Source organism: Oreochromis niloticus, linkage group LG17 (assembly GCF_001858045.2).
Source record: "Oreochromis niloticus isolate F11D_XX linkage group LG17, O_niloticus_UMD_NMBU, whole genome shotgun sequence".
NCBI lineage: Eukaryota > Metazoa > Chordata > Actinopteri > Cichliformes > Cichlidae > Oreochromis > Oreochromis niloticus.
The window spans coordinates 11,750,805-11,769,648 of NC_031981.2; the positions used below are offsets into that span (position 1 = coordinate 11,750,805).

General features: G+C 39.3%; 1 protein-coding gene across 3 annotated transcripts in view; it reads right to left on the reverse strand.

Annotated features, from left to right (window-relative positions):
• Nucleotides 1-18,844, reverse strand: part of atp2b1a (ATPase plasma membrane Ca2+ transporting 1a) — a 40,410-nt gene that overhangs the window by 9,084 nt on the left and 12,482 nt on the right. For all 3 annotated transcript variants that reach the window (XM_013271199.3, XM_019346816.2, XM_019346817.2), the window contains exons 3-19: nucleotides 11,503-11,700; nucleotides 11,014-11,271; nucleotides 10,444-10,569; nucleotides 9,001-9,162; nucleotides 8,541-8,579; nucleotides 6,421-6,576; nucleotides 5,979-6,193; nucleotides 5,444-5,686; nucleotides 5,111-5,352; nucleotides 4,233-4,470; nucleotides 2,647-2,826; nucleotides 2,474-2,561; nucleotides 2,205-2,311; nucleotides 1,807-1,998; nucleotides 1,124-1,337; nucleotides 814-1,025; nucleotides 599-706 (exon numbers count right to left, since the gene is read on the reverse strand). In XM_013271199.3, coding sequence (XP_013126653.1) covers nucleotides 599-706; nucleotides 814-1,025; nucleotides 1,124-1,337; nucleotides 1,807-1,998; nucleotides 2,205-2,311; nucleotides 2,474-2,561; nucleotides 2,647-2,826; nucleotides 4,233-4,470; nucleotides 5,111-5,352; nucleotides 5,444-5,686; nucleotides 5,979-6,193; nucleotides 6,421-6,576; nucleotides 8,541-8,579; nucleotides 9,001-9,162; nucleotides 10,444-10,569; nucleotides 11,014-11,271; nucleotides 11,503-11,700 — 2,978 coding nt within the window. The remainder of the gene's footprint in view (nucleotides 1-598; nucleotides 707-813; nucleotides 1,026-1,123; nucleotides 1,338-1,806; nucleotides 1,999-2,204; nucleotides 2,312-2,473; nucleotides 2,562-2,646; nucleotides 2,827-4,232; nucleotides 4,471-5,110; nucleotides 5,353-5,443; nucleotides 5,687-5,978; nucleotides 6,194-6,420; nucleotides 6,577-8,540; nucleotides 8,580-9,000; nucleotides 9,163-10,443; nucleotides 10,570-11,013; nucleotides 11,272-11,502; nucleotides 11,701-18,844) is intronic.

The window sequence follows — 18,844 nt, forward strand, 5'->3', positions numbered from 1 at the left end:
TGTAGTCCCATTTATGTAAAGCTGGCAAGAGTGATATTAATATATGTGCTGCCCTGGATAGATGTGAAACAGAAAAACATTAAACATTCATTATGAACCTCCAGTCATTACTATAAACTGCAGTGAGGGATCTCACCCTTCAATCCCTAGAAAAAAAACAAAAAAAACAAAAAAAAAAAACACTAAATTTTTCAACTCAAGTATAAAAGGCAATGAACTCAAAAAGTATAATATTTATATTTTAAAACATATACCATTGAACTACTAATATTTTACTACATTTAAATAACTTTTCAAAATTGAAACAACTACAAAAGAAATATATCTTTAATAATCCCCTTAAAGGTCAAATTAAAAATAATAAAATTGAATAACTTTGATGACCACGTGTGTTTGTGGTGGCTACCAAAAAAACAAAAACAAAAAATAAATCTATTACTAATTACTAGTCTCTTCACAGCAGCAGGACATAATGTACTCTTACACGTCTCTGACAACACCCTGTACCTACTAGATTAGAGCTGACACATGGGGGCAGTGTAATACCGCATTTCTGTATCTTGCCAACCAAAGGTAAAGCTCAGCTGTACTTTCATACCTGTCCCCACAGAAGAGAGCCGAAGCCTAAGAAAGTACACCACAGCCACTGGTCAATCGTCAGAGCCACGCAGCTGAATGGCTTCCCTCCAAACTGCACTATAACAATCTACGAAAAAAAAATAAAAAAGGAGCAAGAGAGGGAGACTTAATCAAAGCGCAAAACCTTAGATTTCACCTGTGCAGGCTGATGCTTAGATAAGTAGTCTACTGTACCTGAATAATAAAGGTACCCAAGACAATACTACAGAAGATTGGGTTGTTGAAGATGCCTTCAAAGACATTCCTTTCACCGTGGATCTTACGGGCATTGATCTCATTGAAAAGCTGCATCATTACAAAAGTATTGAAGACAATGGTGTAGTGTTCTGAGGGTGGGGCATGGAGGGGTGCATTCCTGCCACTGTCAATGTCCAACAATTTCTCTCCTACAGAGGGGAGAAAAGAAAATATCCTGGTCAAGAAAAAGAAAATCTTGGATAACAGTGCAGGGTACAGAGAACATCTTCAGATACGAAACCCTTACCAGCAAAGAGCAATGTAAAAATGATGACTAGCTGATAAACTCCATGACCCAGGATGTTCTTCATCATGGTGCGGGAGATTAGAGGTTTGTTGCGGCCGTATGGCTTCCTTAGCAGCAGGGCTTCTGTAGGGGGCTCTGTGGCCAGAGCTAGTGAAGCAAAAGTGTCCATGATCAAGTTGACCCACAACATCTGTACAGCTTTCAGTGGAGAGTCCTAGTGCAAGAGAGTGAGTCGCCAAATTAGGTTATGGAAATTCAGATCATCTATTAAACATTTCGATCGCCACGAACCAAATTACACGTTTATGAGCTGGAGCAGTGACTGCACTGAGGAGTACATATTTTGTTATGACGTGTAAGATTGATGGCAGGTAGGAAACAAACAAATCTTTTTTATAATGAACAAAGACATGAGAGCCAGGTAAGCTGCTCTTGGATACTGTTACATTTCCACAAGGACACATTTCCAGATTTCCAAAAGTTATACATAAAGCCTTTATTTCTCCTCAGTTTATTGCTGGATCTTCATTCCTTCTGCTTAAGCTCTTTCAATGTGTTGCCCGTGGTACCAAGTCAGTTTCTATTCAGAGCATAACAGTGAAATAACTCTTCACACACACACAATAAAGAAGAAAAATAAAACAAAAACAAAAAAAACCCCCCTACAATATCTGGGTGCTAACCTGTGTGATGCACGCTCCTGTAAATGCTACAATGACAGCCACCACATTGACCGTTAGCTGAAACTGAAGGAACTTGGAGATGCTGTCATAGACGTTTCGACCCCACATGACAGCTTTAACGATGCTGGAAAAGTTGTCATCAGTCAGAATGATGTCAGATGCCTCCTTGGCAACATCTGTCCCAGCAATACCCTGGAGACAACAAGATGATCATTAAGAATCTGTTCCATCTATCCACCAGATATTTAACAAGATGATTAAGTGGCCTAAATTCTGACTTCCTTCTAGTTGACTGCCAGAGTTACCATGGGATACTGAGCAAGATGTTGATGTTAAGAATGACCCGATTTATATTTCTGATTAAACCTTATTTAAGAAATTATACACGAGTAACTTACCATGGCGAAGCCAACATCTGCTTTTTTCAAGGCAGGACCATCATTCGTACCATCTCCTGTCACTGCTACTACTTGTCTCTGTTCTGCCACTGTGCTGTCAATAATACCTAGAATAGTAAAATGTAAAAATTTAAAATAAAACCATTACAGCATTAAAAAAAGAAAAGAAAAGAAAAAGGAAAAAAAAAGGCTAGCAGCAAAAGAAGAAAACAAACAAACATGTTAGTTCACTTTTTTCATTTTTACCCATACCAGAGAAACATAACTACCTTTGACTAAGGTGTGTTTGTCTGTGGGGGAAGAGCGAGCCAATACTCGAAGTTTGGGCCAGATCTTGTCAATGCGTTCTTGTTCAATCTAGAAACATGAGACAAAACCCTAATAGAATCCAAACAGCACATCTGCAACAGTCTCTGAGGTACACTATTTTGCTGTGGCCCACCTCTCCCTTTTCATTCCGTATCCTGCGATTGAACTCTTTTCCCTCCAGGCAGAGGAAGTCATCTCCAGGCTGTAGGATGCCACACTTGGTGGCGATGGCTCGAGCTGTGTTGATGTTGTCCCCAGTCACCATCCGCACGGTGATGCCAGCACGCTGGCATTTCCTGATAGCATCTGGAACCTGAAGGGAAGCACAGGAAAAAGAAATGCAAATTATCACTGAATATCACTGGGGATTATCAATCTAAGTGTTCAACTAAAATTTATATATATCTGGGATTTTAAGCACTAAAAAAAAAAAAAAAAAAAAAATTGGTTCATTATTTTACGAAGGGTCCCATTACAAATGTCCAACTATCCCCGTCTAAGTGATTTTATCACATTATTTCCAAACCTCATCCTTTCCTACAAGCAAGCCCAGCACACCTGTCCAGTACATAAAATGGCAGAAAGCCAAACTAAATGAGCGACAGTGAAGCATCTAGCAAGAAAATGACCTAACTTTTTCAGGCCAGGATTATACTCCCTCACCAATACCCACAAACAGCTGCAAACACCACAGAAGCATAGTTGTGCTTTCTTGTCTACTTGTAGGATGCAATGCACAGATGGTGCCTTTGAGGTGTAGAAGTTGCTTGGATACGTTTGCATGCAAACTAGAGAGTACTCTGACATCTGCACCGAGTCTCAGGTACACCCTGATAACAAACATTTATGTCACTCAGATCCTAGAAAACCCTTGTGTACATACAGATGTGGAAATTATAAAATTAATATAACAAATGGGTCCTCCTGGAGTAAGTGCTCCCTTTAAAGAAATATTATTTTGCTTTACTTAAAAAAAGTGTATGCGCCCAACAGTCCAGTGGATGAATAAAGCTGACAACTGACAAATAAAGCTTAAAAAAAAAATACTTTATACTTTATTTTTGGAAACTAGATTCACCTCAACTAGTATAGACTGCTACATTAGGTCTAATGTTTTTACTGTTTACATTCACCCATCATTTATTTTGTGTTGCTTCCAAACCGCCTGAAATGGAGTCATTGATGTGGCTGAGTTTAGTTAAAATGGTTGTTCCACAAATTGAGTGCAAGCTCTGCAAACAGCAGTTTCCATAAAACTGTCAGCTAACTAGAATTGACGTATTCTAATGTTTGATCTAATTATGGTTTCTTAATGATAGACACATCTAGCCATAGTGTCACCAATTCCAGCAATCTGCCAGTACCAGCGAATATATTCAGACCATGCTGGATTGAATGGATCATCTCTTATCAATTTGAAAAAGAAAAAACAAAGAAGCAAATACATTTTTTCACTCCACCTTGCAGTGTAGCCGTTTCTCCTTCATACATGTTTGGACAACAAGCATTTTGGGTCCAACCTTGCAACTAGTGAAGTTGTTCAATGTGCCACATGTAAACACAGCTTGTCAAGCAATGGGTTCTGACTCAAAGCCAAAAGATTGACCTTCAAATGAAGTGCAGATAAATACTCTACCTTTGAAGACAGTTTTCTTACTAGCAATCATACAAGTAAAACTGTTTGTGCATGAACTCACTAACATTAGTGTAGCCACTAACCTCTGGTCTAACAGGATCTTCAATGCCAACCACACAGATGCAGGTTAGTCCACTGAGGATATCATTTTCATTGTCCCAGTCAGGCTCCCCATCAGAAGCAGGAAAATCTCTGTATCCAAGGCAGATTGTTCTCAAGCCCTCTGAGGCCATGGGCTCGATCACTTTCTTAACCATGTCATCTCTGTCCCGTGGGCGGAACACCTTTGGCTCACCATTAGCTGTCAAGATTTTATAGCACCTGCAATGTGTAAAGACGATACATTAAACCATAAATGTAAAGGAAAAGAAAGAAAAAGAACGTGTAGGAGGGCGAAACATCCAAAGACGAAAGCCATTAATGGCTTGGAGTTAAGAAACATGGATAAAGACGGAGATAGGTACAGATGCATAAATGTAAAAAATGTCATTTAGATTTGATAAAAGGGTAAGAGAAGAGGAGAAGACAAAGCATTTGAATGGTGAGCTGCAGCAGTAAGAAGTCACACTAAGCCCTCTGTGGGTTAAAAAGAAGCCTGCTTGGTTAAGAGGCTTACAGAGCTGTTACCGGCTCATTTTCTCAGTGCCTGTTTTTAAGTCACAACGTAAGGGGCTTGGGTGGGATGCACTTGAACTTCTTAGCTGCTTAAGCCATTACACATATCATTTACAGCAAAGTCTGGCCAGCCGAATAAGTATGAAAAAGAGCTATGGAACAACCTTTCATTTAGCTGATCAGACATCCGTGACTTCATGCTTCTTCAGTAAAGAAATCATAGAGGAATTATTATCTAAGAGGATAATATTAAACCATGCAATCCCCCAGCCAAAAAAACAAAACAAAACAAATCATACAAAAACAGAACATGTGAATGAACATGAAAAATGAAAATGTCTCTTACTTTTTTAGGAGAATTTCTGAGGCTCCTTTGCTGAACATACGGTAGCTGCCGTCAGCCATCTTTAACACAGTGCTCATAGACTTGCGAACTGAGTTGAAGGTGTAGACCTTGTAGAGTTTCTCTTCAGGAATCTCGTTGCGGATAGCCTGGTAGTCGCGTTTTAACTCAGTAGAAAAGCCGAGCAAGGCACATTCGGTCTTGTTACCCACCTGTCGTGGCAGACCCCCTTCTTTCTCTGGAGGCTAAAAGGGAAAAAAAAAAAAAAAAAGGTGAAGACAAAGTTAATGTGCTACACAGTCAATTTTAGAGGTACACTGCTTTTTACAAGCATACCATGATCTTAGTAGTGTAGGCGCAGTTGACTGCAATGCCCAGAATCAGGATGTCTAAAGTGGAGGAGGGGATGTTCTCTGGTTCAGGGACCTTCTTGTAGTGCTTTTCAGCTATGTAGGCCTGCACCACAGTCATGCGGTTCATGGTGAGTGTACCAGTCTTGTCAGAACAGATGGCAGTAGCATTTCCCATAGTCTCACAGGCGTCCAAATGACGCACCAGATTGTTATCCTTCATCATTTTCTGTAGGAAGATAAAAAAAAATAAAGTCTGACAACGCTGAAAGCTATATTTTATATAATGAAAACATTTTATTTTTGTTTCATGAAATAAATGTGGTGAGATTTTACAACTGAATGAATAACTCCTTGATTAACTAAAGCCCTCTATTGGCTAAATAATACCCTAAAGCCAAGTAATGATCCCCTTTCCTCAAGTTGTTAACTAGATCTTAGCAGCCTGATCTTCTAGTTTTAATAGGCTAAAGTGTAAGGTGGTTACTTTGTGCACAGGTCACTTGGCTAGGAGATCTCACCTTAACAGAATACGCTAAGGAGATTGTTACAGCGAGTGGCAGGCCTTCGGGAACAGCCACCACAAGAACAGTGACACCAATGATGAAGAACTTCACAAAGAACTGAATGTAAACAGGTGTGCACTGCTTAACCCAGGATAGATTCTGGATCCAGAAGGTATCCACTACAAACAGCACCACCAGGATGATAACAGTGATGGCTGACATAACCAGACCTAGAGAGAAAAGAAAGATGTTAAGTCCTATTACTATCAGGACACATTTAGCTGTATATTGCTTATAGTGGGTGTAATTGTGATTACACAATATAAACAGTTGGAGACGTACAACAACAACAAAAAAGTTGCAGTGAACACAGGGGCATGAGAGTACAAGCACATAAAATGTTTTACAATCTACAGCACTCAGCTGTGCCAGAAACAAGTGATTTTGGCTGACTCACCTGCTTTTCCAATCTGTACTGCTAGTTTGGTCAGTTTTCCCTGGAGAACAGACTTCTCTTTCTTTGGCAGGTTGGCTTTCTTCTTCTCCTCTGCATCTGCTCCCTCGTCACTGTTGAGAGGCTGCATTTCCATTGCAGCACCATCCTGGGCTTTAGCTGCAGCAGAGAAAACAAGACAAGGTTGTTAAAATTTGCCTGGCAATTCCAAATCTGCACTGGCCATTACTGGTGCTGAGTGTTTTAAATACATTTATATAAAGGAATACTGTGTTCAATTCATTTAAGAAAGACTCTAGGATTTATGGAAAAAGCAGTGACTGAAATGAAAGTATGCTGATTTGTCAGTTATGATTTGACAGTTATGAACACAGAGTATTCATTCATAATCAGGTGCCACATCAAGCCTACATTTGAATATTTGCTTCCAATTTGCAAGACCAGAAATAAAAACTGTATGCTACAGCTGTGGGTGAATAAGGTTGATACAGGTCAAATAAATGTATTCACTTCTCTGGTAATATTAGAAAACTTGAGAATAGTTTTTATATTTTGTATCTATAGCATATAATCTAGCTCAGCAACAGGTCTGGACTAGATTTCCCCCGCCCCTCATAAAATATCTGATTATCTGACTTTACAGGTAGCAAGTCAGAGCAAGTTGATTGAAACTGGATCACAAAAATTGCTGTATGATGAGAATATTTCAAATATTAATCCCTGCAGAGCACTGTACTACAAGTTAACTGATTAAATAAAATCACTCAAAATTATAGCATGCTTTTTTGCTTCCCTGTTATCCCAGGAACTGTGGAAATGTCACTGTAATTATGTTTGTGAGCTGACTGCACAGTAGTTAGTTGAAAGATTTTGAGGGTTAAAGAACAGGTTACCTAGCTAGTGACAGATCTGTTTGAGGCATCTCCTACTCTTCCTCCTTCTGCAGGTAAATTCCCATAAATCTCTCTTTGCAATCTCCCTCAGGACCACTCTCTGTATCCTGCAGAACTAATGGGAATCCCAAACCCACATCTAACTAGGTAACCTTGGACACACAAAGCCTCTAATGCCAAAAGGAGGAGAAGAGGCAGCTGGCAGGCCAGCAGGGGCTGGTCTCTGTCATGTCACGCACCATGATAAAATCATTAGCTTTCCTGGGCACTGACGCTATGGCAGTTCCTGCAGGACAACTGAAACATTCTCTTAACATTTTGAAGTCTTAAACAAAGTACACAATTCTTTTAAAGCATGAGAACCCTTTCCAATTTGGGGATACTAAAGGCTTTATTTATGGTACAATGGTATGGACAATAGCACGGTATTGTGTGCGAATGTATGCTGCAGGAAGCAGGAACACTGGGCTACTGCAGCTGCTGTGGACTGTGGCTTGCTCTGCACTTACATGGTCGGTGTAATCTCAGTCTAAAGGATTACTGCTGATTCCTGGCAGGCAGAGGGAATCTGTGCACAAGGGACCAGCGCCAGGGTTGTGGTCACAGACCCAAGCACTACTGATCATAGTGTCCCAGCAGGGGAACAAGGCTGGCTCGCTGGCTGAGTTACCACTAAAGAGTCTCATTATCATTGTTATCGGTCTGAAATTGCACCAGTCCAAGTCTTAGAGTTTGACTCTGAATAGTTCAGTCTGGGACATCAATAGAAATCAAATTGAGGGGGGCCTGAGGGAGAGTCAGAGAGAGATGGGTGGGAAAGCAGATGTTCTGGCCCCAGAATTGTTGCATGGCTTTAATCTCCTCATCACTAATCGCTATAACTGGATTCAGTAGCACCTGCTGCTCGAAGCGCAATGTGCCAGGGAAGGACGAGAAAAGAAGAGAGAGAGACAGACAGGAGGGCCAGACAGTACAATGGAGAGCCAAGAACAGCCCGTACTAAGTATATGCTGACATAGGGTCATGCAAAAATATGTAATTCCTCATTACTTGCATGAAATTATGGTGGCCAATTATTAACAGACTGGGGTTGTAACCTACCCTCAGCACTGTTAAATGGGGAGGGACCCACTGATAAAGCTAAAGGCTAATACCTAAATGTAGGCACTAAGCTGTAAGGCAATTACGTATGGTTAAGCATGCCAGTCTGTGTGTGGGCAAGTTACTTACCTTTCTTTCGATTTTCTACAGACCCATCCTGCTTCTTATCTGTGGAAGAATGCAACACAGAGTTAGAGACATAATCGACAGCGAAAATCCAGAGTTTTTTTTTTTAAGGATTAAATAAACTAATTAATTACAGTAGTTAGACCAATCATTCTTAGAACTACAGTTTTAAATGAGGAGAACTCTACCATCATACATAAGATGAGCTACAAATAGCCGATTTGGTTGGCAGAAAATAAGTCGTCTACTGTGACCCTCTGACAGCTTCTAAAAGTTGTTTGATATAAACAAAGGTCAAATCAGTGCTTTTTGCATTCATACAAACCCTGCTATAACTACATTTTTCTGTAGATTGTAAAACTGTTGGTAAAGACAAAAATATCTTCGCAGAAATGCTCTTTGTGTGTCTGTGTGTATGTTTGTGCTGAGTTTATTAGGGCAACAAGCAGAGGAGCATACTAACTTTTTTTCTGTTTCTTCTTCTCTTCCTTCTCCTTTTTCTTTTCCTCCTCGTCGTCATCATCCTCTTCCCCGCCTCCGAGTAAAGTGAAGATAATTCCAGTTTGAGAGTTGACACCCACAGCAGTGACCACCATTTTCCCTGAGCCTTCCATTACATGGGTGCCTTTGAACAGAAGAAGGAAAACAAAGTGTCAGTAAAGGACATCAGGAAACAGTACCTAGGATAAATGCCCTGCTCTTTGTTTCACTGTTTCCATATTACTTCTTCCAGGTTTCTGTTTAGACACTGGTGGCAGCTTTGTCCCTGCCGAGCCTTATTTTTTTGCTTTTAATGTTCCATTTTGGTTCAGTGAAAATGTTGCGCTAGATTCCTTTGTTGAGAAGGTGGTTTAGCCAGGCTTTCAAGCGGTATGGTGATCTACACACGAGAAACTAAATGCAGGTTTTCAATTGCAGGCAATAAATACAAATGAATAGTGCACTTGAAAGTACAGAAAGAATCACAGTCACTACTGCAGATACACTCCAAACCTTTAATCAACAGCCTTTAATCAAAAGCCAATTGTTAGTCTGTGTGAAATAATGGAATTCTGAGAGGCTGTAACAGTGTTGCATCTCTGGCTCTCCATTCCTCTCAAGACACGGCAAGAGCTTTGATTTTTTTTTTTTTTTTTTAAAAAACACAAACATCAAATATCAAAAAAAAGAACACAAGCTAAAGCCGGAGTAAAGGAGCGAGACCCACGAGGCTCTGACAGCTGAGGAGTGGAAAGCATTTAAAGGTTCCTGTGTTAATTAGAAGATGCTTTTCTTTCATTCGTGAGAAGGGATACGGCCCGTGCTAAGGGAAATCAAAGAGCAGTAGCGAGGCAGCGCATAAAAACACAAACACACATGACTCCTGTGCCTTGGAGGTGTGCCAAGAGAGAGCCAGATGAACTAAACAAAAGTGTTTCTCCCTACACACGTTTTTCGTGACAAATGGCTACAGCCATGAAGGCAACTGACTGCCCCTTTTAAACTGTATTTAAAAGGGCGTTGGGGACATAGGATGGACACAGAAAAAAAAAATGTTGGAAATATTGTATGGCTGATAACTTCGTGCACTGAGAGGCAAGATCAGGAGCCAATTCAGTTTCAAACATGTTTTCAACAGAACACAAGTCTCATGCTGAGCTGAATGCTAACGAATATCTGATGGTCAATTCTTTTCAATTTGTGGATTATAACACCTTATTTATGAATATCCAGTTGATCACCTTTTCTTACTGATTTACATAAAATTTTGGATCATTTATTCAGTTATTCAGTGCAATGAGTATTCCAGAAAATTTCTTTTAAAAGCAGGTCAATATATTGGACAACATAATCTATAAAAACTCTGAAAATTTGATCTTTCCCAGTACAAACCAGTAAAAGGAGAAGGTTTTAGGGTTCATGTTACCTGATAACAGCATTGGATCTTTTTCTAGTGTTTTCTTGACGTGGTCAGACTCCCCTGTGAGTGAGCTTTCATCGATCTTCAGATCATTGCCTTGGATGAAGACTCCGTCAGCAGGCAAGAGGTCACCTGAAACATTACAAAGCCAAACAAGCCTTTAATTTGGAGAAACAACATCTTAGTAACAGTTTAAATTTATGCCTTAATCACAGGCTCTCAAAGATTCTATGACTAAGTGAGTCATGTGAAACACTTTAGTGCTCATCTCTTCAGAGGTTAGTGGTCATGTCGGTAATGTTCTTTTTACTGGTTTATGGATTTAAATCATTAGTGAGCTGGCTGTTGTGTTCCTCCCACGATCAGGAAAGTTCAACTTGAAGAGAAATCCTCGTCTTAATCTGTGATGAGCTAAAACTAAAACCTTGAACCAAGGATAACCTATATGTGCAGTACTGTCTTCTTAATGGCTCATATAATTAAACATCGGTTACACAATATCTCAACATTCTTAACAGATTGACTTTTTTTTTTTTAAACCATCAACTAAAGGCTTATGTTTAACTGAGCTCTTACCATATTTTACTTGTGCAATGTCCCCAACCACAATCTCCGCCACAGGAATTTGAATAACTTGTCCTCCACGGACAACAGTAAATTTCTGTTCCTGCTCAATGCGGCTCTGGAGGCCTCTAAATTGCTTCTCTTTACTCCAGTCATTGAATGCTGTTACCAGCACCACACAGATAACTGACAGAAGAATGGCGGCACCCTCAATCCACCCGGCCTCTGCCTCATTTTCATCCCCACCACCACCAGCAGCTTTTCCACAGTCTGAAGGAGGATGGGGAAAAAAAATTAACATACAAAGCATAAATTTAACACATCATCTTATGGCTCAGGAACAGTGAAATACACAAACTGAGAAAAATGTCATCACATCATTACACATCATTGCAAGTATCACTAAATATATTTAACAAGAGACATAATTAAGACTTCAAACATAAGTAATATGATCTAGAAAAAGAAGATAAAACATAAATGTAATGAATGGTTGCTTACTTTCTCTTTCTGCATCTGGAGGTTTATAAAAAGAAAGGCCTAGTGAAACTATGGCTGCCACTTCAAGGATAATCAGCGTGACATCCTGTAGTGCCTCCCACACTAACTGTAAGAACGTTTTGGGCTTTTTGGGAGGTATAAAATTTTCCCCAAACACTGTTTTCCGCTTCTCAATATCTGCAGGCTGTCCGCTTAGACCTAGGTAGACAAAGACAGATACACAAAAGAAAAAACTGCAGTTAATTCATAAAATGTTAGTTTTAAACCCATCAGGGAATTTCATACAAAACAACAAATATTTAGTCACATTAGAAAAAAAAAGGAAAAGAAAGAGAAGGCCTTAATTATGTGTCACAAAATTGGAGCACAGATGGGTGAGTTGCTGCAGTTCACAGGGGGGGGAGCGTGTCTCACTGAAGTAAGAGTCAGCGAGCTGTGCTCTCATCAGCAGGCCTCCAAAAGCATAATTTTGAAAAGGATTCAGCATTTCTGACAGGACACTGTGGAGGACACAATGCCTGCAAACAATGACACACATTCTGTGGGTATGTCAAACATTTTCACCTCTTTCAGACACGCCAGGGAATGTGAAAACTATGGTCAAATCTAATCCCCCAAAACTGCTGTTTTCAACACAATGACCAACTGACTAGGGGTTGAATCAGCTATGGACTCACAGGTGCCTATGCTCACACACTACTGTCCCGTTATGGAGTCATCTCTCTGATACATTACATGTCTGGCTGGCCTGAGACCCATTCATCCATGTGTACAGAGAAGGAGCTTTCTGCAGCAACCCATTCAAATGCCTCCACATTCAAGGCAGAGTCAAATATTCAAAAGGGCCTTTGCACATTTGATGATGCATGACAGTTTTTCAGTTCTATTCATGCTAGCTGTGTGTGGGTGAGGGTGCAGACTGGATGGAGAGAGTGTGTGTGTGTTTACGGGAATGGATGGAGATGGAGCAGGATTGAGGGCTGGGGAGGAGTGACTGTGTGAAACTGCTACTGACAGGCAGATGGGGGTGGGCGGGGGTGGTCGGGGGTGAGGGTGTAAAGGACCGAGACTATTAAAGAGTGGAGATGCTGATAGCTACACGGAAGCTGTGCTGGCAGTATCAGCGTCTTAACAGGGAAAAGGATCAGCAGGGCCAGTGCATGGAGAGAAAGAGGAAACGACAGGAAAAACAGACAAGCAGACCAGAGGTATAATAAAAACCACGACACCGCCTTGGAAACTAAGCACAGTGACAAAAGCACAGACAATAAGATACATTGTCTAGCTAGCAGAAGGACAATCCTCCATCTCATACTGCAAGCACAGATAGTTCAAACTGCTGATTCTGATGGGGCTCTCTTTTTTATTAATATTGGAGAGGTCAAAACTCCAGCAACACTTATTGTGTTTAGAACATCATTGTCAGGCCAACACATTTTTGTGTGTGAACACTGAGACTAACTACTGTTTCAACAATAATGTTCTATACACTCATGTGTTCTTGGAATTCTCTATTTAGATTTTACCCCCTCCCCATTTTGTTTTGCTTATCCAATTCGGGTGTGTAAGGCAGCTGGAGCCTAACCCAGCTGTCATAAGGTGAGGGGCAGGGTACACCCTGGGCAAGTGGCAGTCTGTTGCAGGGACAACACAGACAGAAAGGCAACATCTTACACTTACATTCACACCTACCGATTAACCCAACCCCATGCATGTGTTTGGACCATGAAAGGAACCTGAATACCTGGAGAGCATTGCAAACTCCAGGCCCTTCTTTCACCCCCCCTGGGTGAAAGAACAGTCAATGGACGTGTCATTTGTGGTCATTTCATAACCAAATATCTGTTAGATTAAGAATTTAATCTCTGTAGACTCTTCTCTGGAAGAGTTTGGAAATACTTGGGATTTATTGCAAGTGATGTTAACCAAGAAAAACCTTTCAAAAAAGTGGCAAAACTTGTGCTTGATGTAAAACATCACAGGAGAAAATAGAGTCACCTTACAGCTCTCGAGTACTACGCGTTTTACTCACACCCATCATGCAGGTACAATGAATAGACTGAAAGACCTTAGATTTTGCTTCTAGGAAATGTACTCTGATCAGGGATTAAACACCTTATTTAAATGAAGATGTTTTAAATAACAGGAATGTATCACGACATAAAAGTGAAAGCGGCACGCTGTTAATTTCATTTTCCATTAAGTTATGGTAGTCCCACCAATTCTAGATTTCACCAATAATCTAGAATAGTTTTAATGCCAATAGAGTAAAATATAATATAATAATATGCCAATAGTGCAAAATATCAGAAAACAGAGTTAACATTAACACCATATTCCAAAGCAAATGCTTTTTCTGTTAAAATATAAACCTTGATAGCAAACTGACACACACAAAACAACTAACTGATGATAGAATTGGGTTCTAAAAACATTAAAAAAAAAAAAAAAAGTTTCAATTAAATACATTTACAGTTGATTTGCATTTTATCCTTGCCAATTCATTATAATCAATGAATATAGTAGGACAATGGTTGGGCCAAACTTTACTCCTGAATAAATTACTTAAATAAATAACTACAATAAAAAATGATGACTTCAGTGAACTGCTTCATAAAACTCCCAGTTGTTTCCATTGATTTCAGATGCGAGTTAATTAAAAGAGGGTCTTGCCGTTTCTTCTTTCTCATTCCTACTCACCAAGCAGGTCAATAAAAACTTGTGTAAAGAAGAAAATAATCCTGTATTACTAGTTACATGGTTAATTGACATTACAACCTAACACATACTTTTCTAAAAGAGGTGAGAAGAATGACTCACCACCAGCACAACACATTAAAAAAAAGTGACTGGGTTTATCCAGCAAAGCTGCCTGTTGCTGCTCCGTGGCTGTCTCTCACCATCTCCTTTAATTCTCTGTGCCTCTAATTAAAACACGCTGACAGCTAATACCCCACTCAATTTTACACCACATTTTCCCTTTGTATTATAGCAATAAATACAAGTGACAGAAGCCGATCAAGGTGTCATCTCTCCATTTGATTCACAAACAGAAAATAGGTTGGCCTTGGCCTCTTGCATCATTTTAGCCCCAGTGCGGGTCTCGTGTCAAGCAGCTAATCATTAACCATTTAATTTGGATGCTTGTGCAAGCTGACCCATCTGAGTACTGTCATTTTCAGTCATCAGTAAGAGGTCAAGGTAAACCTTTACCCTGAGTCTGTCACAATTAAATGAGATGGGAGCCAAACTAAGCATCATTAACTCGACAAACTAAGCCTAAGAAATAATTCCAAATTTACGTTTTTATGCACACAATCAAGAAAAGAGGACTTGTGATCTTTTCCTGCACGACCTTTTGTATATTAATTTTCTAAGCAGGTGAATCAAACCTGGTGAGCTGTTTTACTGTGAGTAAAATGTATAAAAAGATTGTTTATGTTGTTGAAAGGTTAACCATCAACCTATTTACGTTAATATGATATGAAGCACATCTGAGTCCAATTAGGATAACTGGATTATGGGATTTCCATCACCTCTGCTTAAGTTAAGCCCCGTCCACATTTAACGTGCTTCATCATGATGATTAGTTGGTGGTTGACATTCCCGACTCTAGTTGAGCAGGTAACCACCTTGTCAAATCAGTTAGTAGTTTTATGCATTCTCAAGGATGAGAAAAGTAATCGAGACCTTAAACTGTATTTTATCTGTTAATATATTACAATATAATAATATTGTATGTATAATAGTTAATATAATACTACCTACTATGAGAAGATCACATTAGAGTTTAGTTGACAGTGACAGGTGGGTTGCAAATGAAACAAGAGGAGTAATCAAGATAGTTGAGATGACAATGCTGACCAAAACAATTAAACTTTATGAATGGTCATGTTAAACACCATACATTGATTACATTTATAAAAAAATAAATAAATTAAAAAAAAATCATTTTTACCGATGATTCCTTCAAGTTTAAATAAAAACGCAAAAATACAAATAAAAACACAAATATTTATAAATGATAAATAAAGAGTCAGACCCTAAATAGGGGATTTTTTTTTTTTTAAATGTCAAGCCTTTCTCACAAGAGAAGCCATTCATCCCTGCCGGCCTGCTTCCACTTTGAGATGTCTACGGGTGCAAGAGAGCCCCAGGCGGCAGGAAGCTTGTGTGCCTCAGGAGCCATAGGGAGAGCAACAAACAGCCAGAGCTGACAGCCAGCTGTCGCACGCCGTGGAAAGATGAGCGGGTGAGAGAACCAGAGTGATCTGGACATAAAGGTCCTGCCTTTTTCTCCAGATTAGATTAATCTAAGGAAACCTTGTGAGTTTTACTTCCTGTAGATAGAGCTTGTTGACCGAAGGCCTACTTTTAGCCATGGGGCTTAAGGGGGCAATAAAGAAAAGGAGTGCATTTCAGCTATAATATATGCTGACAGACTAAACCTCACCAATCTTCAAACTTTAATCTCAGTTTCATGACTGCATGCCCTCTACCATTACACTGACACAATCTAGCAACAGACAGAGCTAAACATCTGTTAAACCACCATCTTTATGGCAGCTCTTGCAACAGCAGGTGTCTCCAGGACCGCAGTTCTCTTTGACAGCAAGTAACACCAATTCCAGGTACAGCGTAAATTTGCAGAGATAATCTTTTGTGTGAATCTAAAGTCCACTTCACACTCTTCAACAGGCAAAAACCTATTTCCACTTCCTGTAATTTTACACACCTCTTTCTCTTATAAAAAAACACTAAAATAAGGTTGTTTATAACAGCTCTCATAACCATCATTTTAACAATTTCTTCAAAAAGCCTTTTCAGAGAAAATCATAAGAGGATTTTAGGTGTTGCTGCATGTAAGAATATATTATATCTGCTCCAAGACGGCGTTGATTAATAAACTGAGCATTGAGACTCTCAAGAGATATCATCATCCAATTTCTGCACTAAAAAAATAGAAATCTGTGGTATTACATGTTGATGAAAGTACCATCATCACATCACTCAGGAAATTTTGAGACTACAAATAACAAAAGGCACAGTGTCTAACTAGAGAGTCAATATCTCCATAGTTTTACAGAATTGGGTTGAAATGAAACAGAACTCCTGTGCACACCTTTAGTAACTAAAGCAAAACAGGAAAATAATTGTGCTCATGTATCAGTTTTCAAGCCAGAAATGACTACATGTGTATCAGCACACTTCCTAATTTCTCTGTGAACTGAACCAAACCAAGCCTGAGAGCTGTTATAACCACTCCCAGGCAATGCTTCAGCATATCACTTTGAATTTAGACACGAAGACAAGATATGCAGGCTTCCTGAATTAGAAAGAGAAAGACTACGACTTAACAGTCCGAACCTTGACACTGAATAAGGGGGTTTCCTGTTCAAAATGACAGATACAAATAAGCTGTCAGATTTTATAAATTAGATCAACTGGATGCATACCCAGGGACCCAAGTATTAGACAATGCGAAAATAGCAATGAACAAGGGATAACTGTGAGGATTACTGCCAATAATACTGATTTAAAGTGGCCATGACAATTTGATGAGTCTCAATCTGCAAAGAAAATAAGCTACTTGGTTTGGAGAAGAAAAACATGCTGTGGTTTTAGCAACTGTTATATACTGTGGCATGATATCACCTACACCCATTACTGCAGCTCGACACCTTCTTGCCCTGACTGTAATAACTTCCATCTCTAAGCTAATATGACATCACTATATGTTTTTTTTAGGCTTGACTAAGTCCCCACAAATACCAAAGAGAACAATAGCACCATTTTTGCAAGCTGAGGGGCTGCTGTGAGCATTTAGTATATTTTAAAGCATATACAAGACAGTTTCCTTTGAAACGTTATCGCTAACTATGATATCTAATTATGCTATTAGTGTGGGGGAAAAAAGAAACAGAAGCAAAAATGAAACGGGAGGAAGTAAAGCATGATGTACAAGTGAAACCAGGTCATTAGACAGCTACGTGTATTAGCGAGATCCCTCCCTTCAACTCTCTCGGCAAGAAAATATTTTAGCACACACACTAAAACACTTGCCATCTAAAAAGACATCAACCCTTTCTAGCTTAAATGCCTCCACCTCTTTTTTTAGTACACTACAGTACAGTGACAAATGGGTTAAGGGTTAAAATTTGTCAAAAACAATTTTTCATGCATTGTCTGAATAAGCGTTTGGCAGTTCTCACTGTCACAATTGAGAAAGCATAATTACATCTTTTTAAACTCACAGTACTGGCATGTTAATTACCAAAATCAATCTGAATCAGTGAATTGAAATCCAACTGAATAGGGAGCTCTCTGGTGGTCTATTAAAACTTATGTACAGACATGAAAAATAGCAGTCGTACTGACACGATAAATTACATTTAGCTTCATGCAAATGGAGCTGGCTTTAAAGTCTTAGATTATGCAAACTAGTTAAAGCAGAGCAAGACATTAGTGCACATTCCTAACAGCTACATTTACTCAAACTTCTTTGGATGAAAAGACCTTGGGAAGTGGAGGATTAGCAGAGGATTGGCTTCAGAGGTTCAAATAATGCCCACCCAACTAATTAGAAATCCCTTTTCAATTGTCAGGGTCCTGTAATCTTAAATGATGGCTCAATTTCCCAAGCCAGGGACAAATGTGGCGATTGAAACAGTGGGTGTATACCAAGTGGAATGTATAGCTCATCAGTACAGTCTTGTTTAAAAAACAAAACAAAAAAAACCCTGCCTAAACAGAAAGTTTTATTTCAATAAATTGGGCTAAAGTGACTGTTCCCTTTGAAACCTACACATAACTTGCTTTCAGTCTCATAGTTTTGGACAAGCTGAAAATCTTAAAAGCATTTTAAAAACAAGACCGTTGATATGCTAGACACCAATGAAGGCAAAACAAAAGAAAAAAAAAAAAGATCTGAAATGAAGGCTTAATAATGTAAACTTTTTCCTAATATTCAGCTAACTTGCCTATTCATTTATTAAAATAGAAATCAATACAGTGATAGGACTTCTTTGTGATTTATAAGGAAAAATGCGAAGCTAAGGGGCCTCAACTAACCACATTCTCTCTTTTTTACAGCATACACTCAGCTGAGCAGAGGGGGAGGACAATTTACACAACAACCAATGTCACTCATGCTGAAAATATGACAGGACTCCATATTCACCAACATTACACAGTCACATGCATGTTTAGACAACTTGTGCTCCCTCAGCAGCTAAATTCCTATTCAGCAATTTTTCATTATAGTTTAGACAATGGCCCATTGCTTTTAGTAAATCTAAAGGGAGTTAGACAAACTGCACCGTGCACAAATGGTATGCGCAGT